General features: G+C 41.0%; 1 protein-coding gene across 2 annotated transcripts in view; it reads right to left on the bottom strand.

The window, feature by feature from the left end:
* Nucleotides 1–223: 223 nt before the first annotated feature.
* Nucleotides 224–18547, bottom strand: part of MCOLN2 (mucolipin TRP cation channel 2) — a 61451-nt gene continuing 43127 nt past the window's right edge. For both annotated transcript variants that reach the window (XM_022580944.2, XM_022580945.3), the window contains exons 12-14: nucleotides 4930–5136; nucleotides 3423–3544; nucleotides 224–1056 (exon numbers count right to left, since the gene is read on the bottom strand). In XM_022580944.2, the coding sequence (XP_022436652.1) occupies nucleotides 1020–1056; nucleotides 3423–3544; nucleotides 4930–5136 (366 nt within the window). In that variant the 3' untranslated portion in view covers nucleotides 224–1019. The remainder of the gene's footprint in view (nucleotides 1057–3422; nucleotides 3545–4929; nucleotides 5137–18547) is intronic.

The raw sequence follows: 18547 nt of genomic DNA, 5'->3' as shown, positions 1-18547 counted from the left end.
TAGCTCAGGTATGAACTAAATCTATGCATGAAGTGATCTTAATCTGAAGTCATTCTCATAAATATTTCTTGAATAACTAGCCCCTATATCTCCTTCACTGCTTTTAAGAAAGTGGGAAATCCCTTTTGGAGACCAGATAGCTGATAGAGATGTGATCCGAATTTTTCACTGAGTAGATGTTAAGAGACAATACATTTTTAAAAAGTAGTAGGAGTTCCATATGTTATGATAAAAGTTAATTTAATTTATTTGGGAAAAAATACCATCTCCCTTGCTTGACAAGGGTAAATCCCCACCACGGTGGAGTTTGGTTGTTAAAATGAGTGGCCACTGCTGTACTATAATGTCCACATGTCATGTGTGTACAATCAACAATTAGCACAAGTTGTAACAAGGTGTCCAAATGACTGTTTCCAGTTTATCCCACTGACTTTGCCAATAGTTTCATATCATGCTGAGAAGAAGACCACAGGAAAATAAGCCAAGAGATGTCCACTGCAAGAGGTCTTTTTGTTGATTTAAGTGTAATCTTTACAAGGCTTAACAGTTCTCCAGCTTTGAGTGCCTAAATTGTTATTGCAACCAATTTCAGTTTTGTGCAGACCATGAATTAACAAATGTCTTCTAACCCAAGAATCACTTTTAAGACAAACCCGTATTTGATGATAAACTCATATCTTCAAATGCATGGCTTTAAACACCATTGTTTTGCACACTCTGAAATGTGATTTTTTTCCATCCCAACATTGCGATGTCATAAATTAAAAGACTAATACAGAATTTCACCAGCACTGCTCTGTTACACCAATGCCCAGTAGTTGACTGTGGTCTATTCTTCATCATCCAAGTTTATAAAAAGGAATTTTGAAACTTCAGTTCTATTCAGACAGCTCAGAGCCAGTCCTCTTTCCCACTCCGCAATCAGTATTTTTGGAAGTGCTGGTCCAAGCCATTTGGGGTCCCTCTTCATTGTCACTCGATACGGAGACCTGAACTCGATTATCTTCAGCAGGAGAATTTTAGTTAATAAGCATCAAGTGGTCATCGCTTCCATTCCTGTAATAGAAAGGAAGACAAGGAAAGAGAAAAGAGAACAACGGCTTGAAAATCTTTGAGACGGAACAGGAATACATACTCTATCATGTAGGCATACATAGGTTATTGACATGCTGAGTGTGACATTTAAGAGGAAGAAAACTTAAGAAGGACAATTTACATTATTGGGGGTTTGACTAGACGCTTTTGGTAATTTTGAGGAGCTGTCTACCCTCCATCTCCCTTTGACAAAGCTTCTCAATGGCTAGGACCGCAGATTTTCCTCCTTGTGGTAGAGGACAAAGGTTAACTCTGCATCTGCTCAACCAAGCACATCTCTCCCAAGAACCAGATCACATTAGAACTAGAAGAGGTTGCAGAGGCTACCTGTTCCACTCTGATGACACTGGAGGAACCAAGAGGTTTAGGAAAGGTCAGGGGACACATTCAGTAATTGGCAGGGTTCAAAACGAAAACTCAGGTGTTCTGACCATCAGGCTAGGGGCTCAGTCAACTATTCAAGGGAGAATCAGTCTGTGGGAGATTGAATCTGTGGTGGTTGCTGGACTGCTTGGTTGAAAAAGAGCAACCCGGCCACACTCCAGAGTAGGTGGAGCTGTGATAGCTGGGTTGTATGTCATGGGCACTGGAGAGGGGCCCAGGCACCAAGTCCTATGATGCCCTTATTCCCCAGGTTCCCTCAGTGAGGTCTGTCTCCAATACGTACTCTCCATTCATAGCCTTCCTCAATTTTATTCCATTCTTAGGTTTCCGGCTGTTAAACACATCCAGGTGTATTTAATTTTTGGTGATTTCAAAGCCATCACTTGTTCCAAGGCCCCAGTACAACCCATTTCCTTCATCAGGTCCTATGAACCTCATTGACTCTCTGCAGGGTCCATCCAGACCACCCTAGGTTCCAGGCTTTGATCTGATTATTCAGCTAAAACTGATCTAGCTGACTTCACCCATGACCACCTTCAGCCACTTCTGTTTTTATTTTTGATATCCTCTTTTTTCAAAACTTTCAGCATCTTAGTTCTTCAGCTGATTTCCTTTGGTGGACTCTTTGTTCCATTTAATCCTTTCATTCCTCACGATGGGCAGACCTGCCTCCGCACCAGGCACCCTCTCTACAACCCTTAGCATGTCTTAGGGAAGACTGTCTACTGACGTTGCTCTGTTCTTCTCACCACTCAGGTCCGATCTTATCACTCAGTCTTCCAAGTTCACTCCTTAAATCTTTCACTCATCCCATATGGCTGCAAAGAAACCATTTAACAACCTCCCAGGGCTTTTTGTGAGGCCCAAAAATCAAACACCAAAACCTATCCATTACTTTCTAGAATTCACAACTACATTCTCAAATGCTTTTTTTTTTTTTTTTCTTTACAGTTAACTACATATTAGAAAAGCAACTTTGAGAGACTTTCCTTATAATACAAGGTGCCTCCTAGGAGGCAGCTGCCTATAAAGAAAAGTAATTTCCCTTTATCCTTGCTTCCATGGCAACACTTCAATGCTCTGAGAGGATAAACTGTGATTGTAAAAACTTAACTCTTCTCAGAAGACCTCATTTCATATTTACCAGACATTCTTTGGAAATGCTCCAACATACCATTTCAAATCCCAAGTTGCAGTATGAATTGATTAACGGAAAATACATCCTGCGATTTTAAGTAGCAATTATGTTCTCCCATCTTCCTTCAGGAATCTGGTTTAGAGAATCCTTCTCGAAACACATGAGTAGGGGGTACTTGCAGTTAACAACCCCTACTCCTGACTTCAGACAAAAACAAACATGGGCATAATTAAGAAAATTATCCTCATCTGACCCCCTTTCTAGTCCCCAAGCCACTATGTGGAGGCTTTGCCACTGAGGTCCAGGCTATTTTTGCACGTGCACTGATGAATGGCGAGCAAACAGCAGGTGATCAGCTGATTTGTGTTTGCAGCCAAGGACACGTATGGCTTCCTCTCAAGCAGGTTTCCTGCTCTGCTCAAGGAAGGTTATTTGTACTACAGATTGAGAAAAGGGGAAAACACCTTTGACGTTCCCAGAACTCCATCTCTAAAAAGAAGGGCTTTGACCTCTTCCTTTGGCCAGCTCAGCCTCTCGACTTCAGGGACATAGCTCATGCCTTCTCAAAACACTCTCATAATATTCCCAAGAGATTTCAACCATGTCATGTACCTTTCTACCTTGTTCTATAAGAAACAATTCATTTCTAAAGTCAATTACAGTGGGAGGAAAGCAAGGAGGGATGCATTATTTCCCCCAGTCAGCTGATTCCTGAGTGTAGCATTTGACCTGGGAGGACCCTTTGTTAAGGCAGCAGGGCGTCTCATCCCGGGAGCACAGAGACCCGACTGAACACAGTACTGACCTCCTCAGACAGCAGATGCAGGACAGGAAGGCTGATGACTCTTTCTGACACTTCTCTTTGCTACCACACTCCTTCAGGAATTCCTGAAGATCCGTGACAGGAAACCCATTCTGTTGGTATTTCTTTAAAAAGTACACAGTGTTGTTACCTTAGTTACACTGAGAGAAATTGCTTCTTGTCAACAAACCAAATCCATCTCTGCTAAAATAAAACTCTCCCACGTTGCTAGCACAGATCCAAGAACTGACATTAACAATGATCAATCATCAATCAATCTATCAGTCCCTTGAAAGCCAAGCCAGGGTCACCATGGCTTGAACAGAGAGCCATGGGAACAGAGAGCCATCCAGAGGAAAACTCCAGAAATCAAGCCATGGTGGGGCAGGGGAGAGGTGTGTTAATTAAAGGAGTGAAGGAAATAGAAGTCTAAAGCTTTCATGTTAATTGCAAGACCAGGTAAGACCTCCTCTTCCCCACACTGCCCATAGAGTCTGGCTGGGAAGTAATCCCTATTTCCTCTACTTTTGTAGAAGTTGGTCACTTAGTGAGGTAGAAGGCAGTAGGTCCCTCCAAGCAGACATAAAGACCCTGAGAGACCCCTCCCCTCACACTTAGTGAGGTCATCCACCAGGTCACCGAGGCTTGGCGCACTCACGGGGACACGGCCGCATCAGGGACAGGCTCCCACGGTGAGCAGGGCACTGCTCATCTCCCCATGGCCAGCCCCGCTGTGGAGCCAACCACCCATTCCCACAGGAACACGCATCTCCTTGCGCACAAAGTGCTCAGAAGTATTTTCAATGGACTGGCTTCTTCTGAGATAGTCTGAGAAGGGTTCAAGAAGAGGACAACACCCCAAGACATGGGACCCCTGGTTGCTCAGATGCTGGCCCCGAAACAGGATTTTCTGAGCATGACCATCTGCTGCGGAGACACCACTGCCCCCGAGGCAGCAGAGCTTCCTTCATGCTACACATAAGTTAAATGGATCTAGTCTGAAAGGACACACAACCCACCAGGTGGCTTAGGAAGGCAGGAGGCTAAACAGCCACAAAAGCCTTGGCTTTTAAAATGTAAAGGAAACCTGCACCACACGAGCGGCATCCAGTGATGAGGTATGCCAATATCTGGACATTTGTCAGGATGACGGTCACCCCTTAGCACTGAAACTTACTACTCAAAGTCTAAGTTCCGGGACAGGCAGGTACACCTGTCAGTGCCAAGACCAACAGCCCAACTACTTGATTTACCAAACTCAGCCCGTCTTTACCCATTTCCTTTCTCTTTCCCACCACACCTCCAAACCAATCCACTGGGCACCAGGGACAATGTCCTAAATGCATATTTAAATTAACCTCCAGCATCTAAAAAGTTTCTTTTCTACAAAACCTCAAAATCTAAGTAAAACTACAGTATTTTAAGAAAGTAAAATATTATAGTATTTTCCCATGTTCTGATCTATACAGAATTTGCAATCGTTTTTTGGCAGGAAATAATAACTGCTTACCTTAATGGTGTCATAAGAATCTGTAATAATTGCAATGAAAAGGCTGAGAATCATATATATGAAAAGACTGATGAAGGAATATAAATACAGGCGACTGAACAGCCACACCAAGAGGCTCTTCTGCTGGATGTGAGCAAAGGTCGCATACATGTCATCACCGTTGACCAGAGAAAACAAACACTCAGCAACTGTGTTCAGATTTTCAAACTGTGCGGGGGAGACCAAAAGTAGGTTTTGAGACATATTAGCCAAAGAAGCAGAGAAGTATCTAGTTAGCTGGTTTTGTTAAAGATGTTGCTGCCATTGTTATTAACATTCACTTTAGGGAATCTGGAATACCACGCGTAGGAAAGCGTTACTCAAAACTTTCCTCCACACTCACAAAGATCATCTCTTGACACTTCCCTCAGTTTTCTTCCTTTGCACTTTTTATATATTTGTGGTCATATCATCTAACAATTCTGGATCCAGATTCTTCTTTCTTTTCTATTTAACATAGTCTTATGTTATTCATACTTAGCATTTGTTAGATAATGGAACCACTCCTTGGAAATGTCAAATTTAACTATTTCCCTGTCGACATGCCAATCATGTTTGCTATTATAAAGAGCAATGCAATGCACGTTTCTTAGCACAATGTTTTTTTCCTATTACTGGGTCTAAGCAATTAACTTTTTCTTTCTTTTTTTTTTTTTTGGCTGCGTTGGGTCTTCGTTGATGCATACAGGCTTTCTCTAGTTGCAGGCTTTCCCGAATCAGCTGCTCCTTTAACCCTGTCCTGTCTGAGCGAAGACCAGATGCCCTCAGGTGAACTACATGCAGAGGCAGGGTCAAATCCAAAGCTGAACCCCGAGAGCTGTGCGAACATAGAAGAGAAAGGGAAATCTCTCCCAGCAGCCTCAGGAGCAGCGGATTAAATCTCCACAATCAACTTGATGTACCCTGCATCTGTGGAATACCTGAATAGACAACGAATCATCCCAAACTGAGGATGTGGACTTTGGGGGCAATGAGATATATATATATATATATATATATATATATATATATATATATTTCCCATTTTCTCTTTTTGTGAGTGTGTATGTGTTTGCTTCTGTGTGTGATTTTGTCTGTATAGCTTTAGTTTTACCATTTGTCCTAGGGTTCTGTCTGTCCATTTGTTTTTTTTTTCTTTCTTTTATTACTTAAAAATTTTTTTTCTTAATAATTATTTTTTATATTTTATTTTAATTATTTTATTTTATCTTCTTTCTTTCTTTCTTTTTTTCCTCCCTTTTATTCTGAGCCATGTGGAGGACAGGCTCTTGGTGCTCCAGCCAGGCATCAAGGCTGTGCCACTGAGGTGGGAGAGCCAAGTTCAGGTCACTGGTCAACAAGAGACCTCCCAGCTCCACGTAATATTAAACGGCGGAAATCTCCCAGAGATCTCCATCTCAACGCCAAGACCCAGCTCCACTCAACGATCAGCAAGCTACAGTGCTGGACACCCTATGCCAAACAACTAGCGAGACAGGAACACAGCCCCACCCATTAGCACAGAGGCTGCCTAAAATCATAATAAGGCCACAGACACCCCAAAACACACCACCAGACGTGGACCTGCCCAATAGAAAGACAAGATCCAGCCTCATCCACCAGAACACAGGTACCAGTCCCCTCCACCAGGAAGCCTACACAACCCACTGAACCAACCTTAGCCATTGGGGACAGACACCAAAAACAACGGGAACTACAAACCTGCAGCCTGCAAAAAGGAGACCCCAAACACAGCAAGTTAAGCAAAATGAGAAGACAGAGAAACACAGAGCAGATGAAGGAGCAAGATAAAAACCCACCAGACCTAACAAATGAAGAGGAAATAGGCAGTCTACCTGAAAAAGAATTCAGAGTAATGATAGTAAACATGATCCAAAATCTTGGAAATAGAATGGAGAAAATACAAGAAATGTTTAACAAGGACCTAGAAGAATAAAGAGCAAACAAACAGGGATGAACAATACAATAAATGAAATTAAAAATTCTCTAGAAGGGATCAATAGCAGAATAACTGAGGCAGAAGAATGGATAAGTGACCTGGAAAATAAAATCGTGGAAATAACTACTGCAGAGCAGAAAAAAGAATGAAAAGAATTGAGGACAGTCTCAGAGACCTCTGGGACAACATTAAATGCACCAACATTCGAATTATAGGGTTCCCAGAAGAAGAAGAGAAAAAGAAAGGGACTGAGAAAATATTTGAGGAGATTAAAGTGGAAAACTTCCCTAATATGGGAAAGGAAATAGTTAATCAAGTCCAGGAAGAACAGAGAGTCCCATACAGGATAAATCCAAGGAGAAACACGCCAAGAGACATATTAATCAAACTATCAAAAATTAAATACAAAGAACAAATATTAAAAGCAGCAAGGGAGGGCTTCCCTGGTGACACAGTGGTTGAGAGTCTGCCTGCCGATGCAGGGGACACGGGTTCATGCCCCGGTCGGGGAAGATCCTGCAGGCCGTGGAGTGGCTGGGCCCGTGGGCCACGGCCGCTGAGCCTGTGCGTCCGGAGCCTGTTCTCTGCAACGGGAGAGGCCACAACAGTGAGAGGCCCGTGTACCGCAAAAAAAAAAAAAAAAAAGCAGCAAGGGAAAAACAACAAATAACTCATAAGGGAATCCCCATAAAGTTAACAGCTGATCTTTCAGCAGAAACTCTGCAAGCCAGAAGGGAGTCACAGGACATATTTAAAGTGATGAAGGAGAAAAACCTACAACCAAGATTACTCTACCCAGCAAGGATCTCATTCATATCTGATGGAGAAATTAAAACCTTTACAGACAAGCAAAAGTTAAGAGAACTCAGAACCATCAAACCAGCTTTACAACAAATGCTAAAGGAACTTCTCTAGGCAGGAAAAACAAGAGAAGGAAAAGACCTACAATAGCAAACCCCAAACAATTAAGAAAATGGGAATAGGAACATATATATCAATAATTACCTTAAATGTAAATGGATTAAATGCTCCAACCAAAAGACATAGATTGGCTGAATGGATACAAAAACAAGACGCATATATATGCTGTCTACCAGAGACCCACTTCAGACCTAGGGACACATATAGACTGAAAGTGAGGGGATGGAAAAAGATATTCCATGCAAATGGAAATGAAAAGAAGGCTGGAGTAGCAATTCTCATATCAGACAAAATAGACTTTAAAACAAAGACTATTACAAGAGACAAAGAAGGACACTACATAGTGATCAAGGGATCAATCCAACAAGAAGATATAACAATGGTAAATATTTAGGCACCCAACATAGGAGCAACTCAATACATAAGGCAAATACTAACAGCCATAAAAGGGGAAATCAACAGTAACACAATCATAGTAGGGGACTTTAACACCCCACTTTCACCAATGGACAGATCATCCAAGATGAAAATAATAAGGAAACACAAGCTTTAAATGATACATTAAACAGGATGGACTTAATTGATATTTATAGGACATTCCATCAAAAACAACAGAATACACATTCTTCTCAAGTGCTCATGGAACATTCTCCAGGATAGATCATACCTTGGGTCACAAACCAAGCCTTGGTAAATTTAAGAAAATTGAAATCGTATCAAGTATCTTTTCTGACCACAACGCTACGAGACTAGATATCAATTACAGGAAAAGATCTGTAAAAAACAAAAACACATGGAGGCCAAACAACACACTACTTAATAACCAAGAGCTCACTGAAGAAATCAAAGAGGAAATCAAAAAATACCTAGAAACATATGACAATGAAAACACGACGACCCAAAACCTATGGGATGCAGCAAAAGCAGTTTTCAGAGGGAAATTTATAGCGATACAATCCCACCTTAAGAAACAAGAAACATCACAAATAAACAACCTAACCTTACACCTCAAGCAATTAGAGAAAGAAGAACAAAAATGCCCCAAAGTTAGCGGAAGGAAAGAAATCATAAAGATCAGATCAGAAATAAATGAAAAAGAAATGAAGGAAACGATAGCAAAGATCAATAAAACTAAAAGCTGGTTCTTTGAGAGGATAAACAAAATTGTTAAACCATTAGCCAGACTCATCAAGATAAAAAGGGAGAAGACTCAAATCAATAGAATTAGAAATGAAAAAGGAGAAGTAACAACTGACACAGCAGAAATACAAAGGATCATCAGAGATCACTACAAGCAACTGTGTGCCAATAAAATGGACAACCTGAAAGAAATGGACACATTTTTAGAAATGCACAACCTTCCAAGACTGAACCAGGAAGAAATAGAAAATATGAACAGACCAAACACAAGCACTGAAAGTGAAACTGTGATTAAAAATCTTCCAACAAACAAAAGCCCAGGACCAGAGGGCTTCACAGGAGAATTCTATCAAACATTTAGAGAAGAGATAACACCTATCCTTCTCAAACTCTTCCAAAATACAGCAGAGGGAGGAACACTCCCAAATTCCTTCTATGAGGCCACCATCACCTTGATACCAAAACCAGACAAGGATGTCACAAAGAAAGAAAACTACAGGCCAATATCACTGATGAACATAGATGCAAAAATCCTCAACAAAATACTAGCACACAGAATCCAACAGCACATTAAAAGGATCATACACCATGATCAAGTGGGGTTTATTCCAGGAATGCAAGGATTCTTCAATATACGCAAATCTATCAATGTGATAAACCATATTAACAAATTGAAGGAGAAAAACCATATGATCATCTCAATAGGTGCAGAGAAAGCTTTTGACAAAATTCAACACCCATTTATGATAAAAACCCTGCAGAAAGTAGGCATAGAGGGAACTTTCCTCAACATAATAAAGGCCATATATGACAAGCCCACAGCCAACATCATCCTCAATGGTGAAAAACTGAAAGCATTTCCACTAAGATCAGGAACAATACAAGGTTGCCCACTCTCACCACTCTTATTTAACATAGTTTTGGAAGTTTTAGCTACAGCAATCAGAGAACAAAAGGAAATAAAAGGAATCCAAATTGGAAAAGAAGAAGTAAAGCTGTCACTGTTTGCAGATGACATGATACTATACATAGAGAATCCTAAAGATGTTACCAGAAAACTACTAGAACTAATCAATGAATTTGGTAAAGTAGCAGGATACAAAATTAATGCACAGAAATCTCTGGCATTCCTGTATACTAATGATGAAAAATCTGAAAGTAAAATCAAGAAAACACTCCCATTTACCACTGCAACAAAAAGGATAAAATATCTAGGAATAAACCTACCTACGGAGAGAAAAGACCTGTATGCAGAAAATTATAAGACACTGATGAAAGATATCAAAGATGATACAAATAGATGGAGAGATATACCATGTTCTTGGATTGGAAGAATCAACATTGTGAAAATGACTCTACTACCCAAAGCAATCTACAGATTCAATGCAATCCCTATCAAACTACCACTGGCGTTTTTCACAGAACTAGAACAAAAAAGTTCACAATTTGTATGGAAACACAAAAGACCCCGAATAACCAAAGCAATCTTGAGAATGAAAAACGGAGCTGGAGGAATCAGGCTCCCTGACTTCAGACTATACTACAAAGCTACAGTAATCAAGACAGTATGGTACTGGCACAAAAACAGAAAGATAGATCAGTGGAAGAGCATAGAAAGCCCAGAGATAAACCCACACACATATGGTCACCTTATCTTTGATAAAGGAGGCAGGAATGTATGGTGGAGAAAGGACAGCCTCTTCAATAAGTGGTGCTGGGAAAACTGGACAGGTACACGTAAAAGTATGAGATTAGATCACTCCCTAACACCATACACAAAAATAAGCTCAAAATGGGTTAAAGACCTAAATGTAAGGCCAGAAACTATCAAACTCTTAGAGGAAAACATAGGCAGAACACTCTATGACATAAATCACAGCAAGATCCTCTTTGACCCACCTCCTAGAGAAATGGAAATAAAAACAAAAATAAACAAATGGGACCTAATGAAACTGAAAAGTTTTTGCACAGCAAAGGAAACCATAAATAAGACGAAAAGACAGCCCACAGAATGTGAGAAAATATTTGCAATGAAGCAACTGACAAAGGATTAACCTCCAAAAACTACAAGCAGCTCATGCAGCTCAACATTGAAAAAGCAAACAGCCGAATCCAATAATGGGCAGAAGACCTAAATAGACATTTCTCATAAGAAGATATACAGATCACCAACAGGCACATGAAAGAATTCTCAACATCATGAATCTTTAGAGAAATGCAAATCAAAACTACACTGAGATATCATCTCACACCGTTCAGAATGGCCATCATCAAATAATCTACAAACAATAAATGCTGGAGAGGGTGTGGAGAAAAGGGAACCCTCTTGCACTGTTGGTGGGAATGTAAATTGATACAGCCACTATGGAGAACGGTATGGAGGTTCCTTAAAAGACTACAAATAGAACTACCATACGACCCAGCAATCCCACTACTGGGCATATACCCTGAGAAAACCATAATTCAAAAAGAGTCATGTACCGAAATGTTCATTGCAGCTCTATTTACAATAGCCAGGACATGGAAGCAACCTAAGTGTCCATCAACAGATGAATGGATAAAGAAGATGTGGCACATATATACAATGGAATATTACTCAGCCATACAAAGGAACGAAACTGAGTTATTTGTAGTGAGGTGGATGGACCTAGAGTCTGTCATACAGAGTGAAGTAAGTCAGAAAGAGAAAACCTAATACCGTATGCTAACACATATATATGGAATCTAAAACAAAAACAAAAATGTCATGAAGAACCTAGGGGCAAGATGGGAATAAAGACACAGACCTACTAGAGAATGGACTTGAGGGTACGGGGAGGGGGAAGGGTAAGATGGGACAATGTGAGAGAGTGGCATGGACATATATACGCTACCAAACGTAAAATAGATAGCTAGTGGGAAGCAGCCGCATAGCACAGGGAGATCAGCTGGGTGCTTTGTGACCGCCTAGAGGGGTGGGATAGGGAGGGGGGGAGGGAGGGAGACGCAAGAGGGAAGAGATATGGGGACATATGTATATGTATAACCGATTCACTTTGTTATAAAGCAGAAACTAACACACCATTGTAAAGCACTTATACGGTAATAAAGATGTTAAAAAAATAAAAACTAAAAATAAATTCCAGAACAACAACAACAAAAAGACAAGGGACAGTATCTAATCTGGGTTTCCAAATGGTAACCACGGCTTGTGAAGATCTAGAATGAGAACAGCCCAGGGCCTGGACGCCAGTGAGGGTGAGTGCAGGGGCCCAGGACTGCAAGGAATCCACAGGAAACTGAGGAGGAAACTGGAGAGAAAGTAAGTCCAGGAGGGGGCGGGGGAGGGATCTCTGCTGGACTCAGTTCTAGACGAGGCGAGTTTGAGGGGCCAGGTAGAAGCGGTGACATGAGGTAGTTAGCTGGAGGCTGACTGAACACGTGACAGCCCTGAGGGGCAGAGCTGAGCAGGGGCCGGTGTGGAATGTCCCCGGAATCCCTCAGCCCCCATCTGGCTTACGTGGTTGACAAATGACTGCCACATCGACTAAAAGCAAACAGCAGGTGCTTAATGAATGAACATCTCTGGGGTCAGAGGGTTAAATATTAGATGAATGCGAAAAACTTCTATGTAAAGAATGATAATGACTTAATAGGCAAAAGGCAATATAGTTTTCAGAAACGCAGATGCAACAAGTTACTGTAGAGTTATGAACAAATTCTGTCCTTAGTGGTGGGGGGCTATACATCCATCAGGTCAGTAAGTGTGGCTTTGGGGGCAGCCAAGTCCCTCATGAATGTCTCTGGGACATTTCCAGTTGGCAGTCGTGCTACTAGTTCACATGCAACACAATAAAACCTCCTACCACCTGAACCCAGAAAACGTGCTGTCCTTCCAAATTTCCCTATTTCTGTCAGTGATTCCAGTCTCCTACCAAAGAAAAATTACTCCAAAATAATCAAGTGCTTAAAACTGTGTGTCGCTTATATGTGGAATCTAGAATATGACACAAAGGAACCTATCTACAAAGCAGACTCATGGACATAGAGAAAAGACTTGTGGTTGCCAAGGGGGAGGGATGGAGTAGGGGGTTTGGGTTAGCAGATGTAAGCTACTATATAGAGAATGGATAAACAAAAAGGTCCTGCTATATAGCACAGAGAACTATATTCATTATGCTGTGATAAACCATAGTGGAAAAGAATATTGAAAAAAGAATGTATATATATATATATATATATATGTATAACTGAATCACTTTGCTGTACAGCAGAGATTAACACAATATTGCAAATCAACTATATTTCAATTTAAAAAACACAAAACTGTGTGTTGAATCCATTTATCTTCGCTGCTCTACAATCCAATAAGCTCTGTCTATTCCTATGATGCTTCTCTGACCCACTCTTTCTACTCCATAAAAAAAAAAAAAAAAAAAAAGGGACTTCCCTGGTGGCACAGTGGTTAAGAATCCGCCTGCTAATGCAGGGGACACGGGTTCAAGCCTTAGTCCGAGAAGATCCCAAATGCCGTGGAACAACCAAGCCCATGTGCCACAACTACTGAGCCTGCGCTCTAGAGCCCATGAGCCACAACTACTGAAGCCCGTGTGCCTAGAGACCGTGCTCTGCAACAAGAGAAGCCACCGCAATGAGAAGCCTGTGCACTGCAATGAAGAGTAGCCACCGCTGGCATGGACTTATACACACTACCAAATGTAAAACAGATAGCTAGTGGGAAGCAGCCGCATAGCACAGGGAGATCAGCTCGGTGCTTTGTGACCACCTAGAGGGGTGGGATGGTGAGAGTGGAAAGGAGACACAAGAGGGAGCAGATATGGGGATATATGTATATGTATAGCTGATTCACTTTGTTATAAAGCAGAAACTAACACACCATTGTAAAGCAATTATACTCCAATAAAGATGTTAAAAAAAAGAGTAGCCCTCGCTCGCCGCAACTAGAGAAAGCCTGCACGCAGCAATGAAGATCCAACACAGCCAAAAATAAATAAATAAATGAATTTATAAAACAAAATGCTATACGTTGAATCCATTTATCTTCCCTGCTCTACAATCTAATAAGGTCTGTCCGTTCCTATGATGTTTCTCTGACCCACTCTTTCTACTCCACTCTGATGTCAACACTTACATACTTATTACAGAAACCTCCAAGGAAGCCTTCTTTACTTCAGCCTCTTCAGCTTCCAGTCCAAGCTGCAGTAAAATCTAAACTTCAGAGAATATAGCCTTCAAGGTCATGTCTCTTGCTTAACAATATTCAAAGTGCGGAGGCAAAGCAGAAATCCAAACCAAGAAGTTTGGAGTAAGGTTCCTCCTTTGTGTGGCCTCATTCCATCCCTTCATGGCAATATTAACATCCTGTGTGTGCCCCCTTCTCTCACAACACCCAGCCATCTTCTCTGTCTTTAAATCATGGGATTTATTCTCTTCATCTGGTATGTTCGTTGTTGTCTGTGTCCGATGAAGCCAACGTTGAAGGGCCATTTCAAAGTCTGCATCAAGACAGACTGCCCTGGCAGCTCTAGTCTGCTCTCTGTGTCAGTAAGAACCACAGAGGAAACTACTGGTTGGTCTTCTGATTGTTCTCTACACGCTTCTCTGTACCCCAACCAACAAGCAAACACCAGGTCCTACCCTCCCTACTCCATGGCTGGATGCATGGGGTAAAGTCTGTAACCAAGGGAGAGTACATAAATGTACCCCAAACAAGAATCATGCCCATGGTCTTGCATCAACAGCAACTCTGAACAGCAGTACTAAAGTCGCTCTCTACAGAGCTCTGGAGGGAACATCCATCTGAGCAAATCACTTATTAATATGCAGATAATTTACCAGTAAGACAGCCAGTTCCCAGACTAAATAGTTTCCATCCCCACCACTAGCTTTAAGACAATGAAATTCAAGTTGGTTTCTATGGACGTCAATTACAACTCTACAGCACCATTAATAATTCATATTTCTCAGAGTTTCTTTTGGAATCTGGCCAATTCCTTTCTGTAGTGTCAAGAACCCCTACAAGTCTGTGTTTCGGGTTCCAGAATTGCAAGTTGGTGGGCACAAAGCAAATTCATCCCTTAGTTTCCTGTGTAGTTACTTAGAATCAGTCTAGATACAAAATCCATCTCAGCATTAACGTTATTCACCTCCCTCTTCTCTGGGCATGTGAGATTTATTTTAACCCACCAAAAAGTTAAACAGAGACCCAATAAGGTAAGTAATTGGAACATACTCTTATCATTTCGTCCCACAAGAAGTGGCTGTGAGCCAGTTCCAGTGGCCAAAATCCATAATAGAAATCAACTTTTAAAATACCCAAGGTGGAGAACAGTATGGAGATTCCTTAAAAAACTAAAAATAGAGTTACCATATGATCCAGCAATCCCACTACTGGGCATATATCCCGAGAAAACTCTAATTTGAAAAGACACGTGCACTCCAATGTTCATAGCAGCTCTATTTACAATAGCCAGGACATGTAAGCAACCTAAGTGCCATCAACAGATGAATGGATAAAGAAGATGTGGTGTATATATATATACAATGAAATATTACTCAGCCATAAAAAAGAATGAAATAATGCCACTTGCAGCAACATGGATGGACCTAGAGATCATTGTACTAAGTGAAGTAAGTCAGACAGAGAAAGACAAATACTATATGATATCACTTATATGTGGAATCTAAAATGTGATACAAATGAACTCATTTACAAAACAGAAATAGATTCACAGACACAGAAAACAAACTAATAGTTACCAAAGGGGAAAGGCTGGTGGTGGGGGGGGAGAAATTAGAAATTTGGAATTAACAGATACATGCTACTATATATAAACCAGATAAACAATAAGGACCTACTGTATAGCACAGAGAACTATATTCAATATCTTATAATAATGTATAATGGAAAAGAATATGAAAAAGAATACGTGTGTGTGTGTGTGTGTGTGTGTGTGTAACTGAATCACTTTGCTGTACACTTGAAACACTGTAATCAACTATACTTCAATAACAAAAATTAGAGACTAAAAAAAAATACCCAAGGTAAGGAGAAATAAGGTCCTAATGCACTTCTGGTCTAGAAGGACTGCATTCATAGGAAATTGTTTTTTGGTTCTTACAAGCTTGTAAGTCCTTGGAAAGCAGATACTGTTGTGTCTCTGTTTCTGGTTCATTCAGCAAACTTGCTGAGTCCTTACCATGCTCTATGCACCACACTCAACACGGGCAATACAAAGAGCAATAATCCATGGTCCCTGCCCTCCAAGAACCTGGGCTAGAAGAACCCGACAGAATTTGGTGCACAGTAGACATTTAATAAATATTAAATGAATATCTCCATAAAGGGTCCTCCCAGGTTCCAGAGGAACACAGTGAGAACCCAAGCATTTGTTCCACAAATGATAATTTTGCAGTTGAGCCAAAAAGAACTTTCATTTGAATGAAAACATAACCTGCAATGGCTTATGTCAGAGAATGACATAAAAATTTGCTTCAAGAGCTGGTGCTAAGAACCTCATGCAGCCTTCAGATAAAACGTTTTAACCAGCCAATAGTTGTTTTGAATAAGAGAGGTGCTTGGCTAAAAGCAGAGGCCTTGAAAGGACAAATGTAACACGGGTGCTGCTGAACTTTTACCGAGGGCATCAGCCAAGTCCAACGATTTTTCAGTGCTTTGCCTTCTCATCTGTAAAATGGGGACAATGAACGCAAGACAATGATTTATTCCTCGGAAAGTCCTCGGGGAAACGTCAAAGCCACATGAGAGTAATGTTCCTCCTTTCCTCATCTTGAATTATTAAACATCAACAGTCTCCAGCCCGCCGTGCCCAGACATTTTGAAAGGGCGCTGTGCCAACACCCATTAGTGCTGGAGTCAACATTGGTGGGACACTTCTTGTATTTTTATACTCTTTCAGTTGAACCATTGAAATCCGATGTCTAACCGGAAAATTCGAAGCTGAAATGTGAGATTCCTGCTGCTATACAAACAGCAGAGGGTGAAATTCTAGTTTTCCCGATACCTCCTCTTTAGAGTTTTTTGTTTGTTTTTTTAAAGAAAGAGTTAGCTTCCACACCCAAGCTAGCTGTGGTTCTAGAAATTCTAGAAAATGCTCACTATGGTGCTTTTTTTCAAGGCTCCAGGCAATCCTGAAGGTCTTCTGATTCAACAGATACTGACTGACTGGCAGAACCTGAAAATTCCGACAAGTTGGGTTAATTTGGAGAGGGACGTGCAGGGGCAGTAAACATTTCTAACTTCAGACTCAAAGAAGAAGTAACACAGAGAAGAAAAGCACATAAGTCCAGATCCAGACTGAAGGTTTTCTCATCCTACTGACGAGTGCATTCACTGAATTAACTCAACTCTGCATTTCCGCAATATATCAGCCTGGCTAGAGCTGGGAGACAGAAGCCATAAACAGACCTGCTAGACAACCCCAGAGATACAGTTCTTATCTCTCTACTCCTCGGGGGGAGAAGTGAAAGGCTGGCATTAAGTAAGAGACACAAGTCAAGAGGTGAAATGTCCAATATGGCAGCCACCAACTACAGGTGCCTATGGAGCATCTGATTTGCAGCCAGTCCAAAGTGAGATATGCTGTCGGGATAAAATACACACCACATCTCAAAGACTAAGTACCTAAAACAAGGAATGTAAAATATCTCAATGTTTTATATTGCATACAGGCTGAAGTAATACTTTAATTATACTGGGTTAAATAAAATATATAATGAAAATCAATTTCATTTGTTTCTTTAAAAAAATTTTTTAACGTGACTACTAGAAAATTTACAAGGATAGACATGGCTCGGACAGAACTGAACATATGAAAATGCAGTCAGACTCACAAAGCAAACAACATCATTGTTCACAAGGTAACCTTGATGCAAAGAAATAAGACTGATTACTTGGCCTTCCTCTCATGGCTGATCTACCCTTGAGTCAGACTGAATGCTCTCTTGTAATGGTCTGTTTTAGATAATACCAAGAAAAGAAGAAAAGCCCTACAGGGTATTGCTCAAAGCACGTGTATTAGGGTCAGGCAGACCTGGGTGTGCGTCCTATCTCTGCCATTCACTAACTATACAACCTCAGGAAAATTAACATATTAAGATCGCTATTTTCTGTCAAAGGATATTTCCCCACAGGGCTACTGGAAGGGTTAACCTAGCAAGGGAGGTAAAGAACATGGGCACCATACCTGTCTAGCACACAGCACTTCAGAATGGTAGCTAGTTTAGTGAAATTCAAGCAACATTTTCTGAGCCCCCTCCAAAATAATGATGGCGTAGGGAAGGCGGAGGGCAGCGGAGATAGGACCACTTGATTCACTGGCCTCGGAGGCTCAGTATTTATGCCGCGTGGCGCAACACTGCCCTCTAGTGGCAAAAATGTGGCAAAGCATCCAGACCATAAAACAAGCGAGGAAGAAAAATGTAAATTTTCCTGGGCACTAAGACAGTTCTCCGGATCAGAGAGATAACATCGAAGAACAATTTTTACTCATGAGTCACCTTTAAAGCAGTGGGATGGAACTGGAAAGCAATAAGATTACCAAGATTTACTATTAACCC

The sequence above is a fragment of the Delphinapterus leucas genome, chromosome 1, assembly GCF_059928025.1.
Source record: "Delphinapterus leucas isolate spDelLeu-1000000601 "Yukka" chromosome 1, BTC_Dleu_Yukka2, whole genome shotgun sequence".
In the NCBI taxonomy this organism is placed as follows: Eukaryota; Metazoa; Chordata; class Mammalia; order Artiodactyla; family Monodontidae; genus Delphinapterus; species Delphinapterus leucas.
The sequence above is the reverse complement of the archived record's forward strand: the minus strand, read 5'-3'. Positions and strand labels throughout refer to the sequence as shown.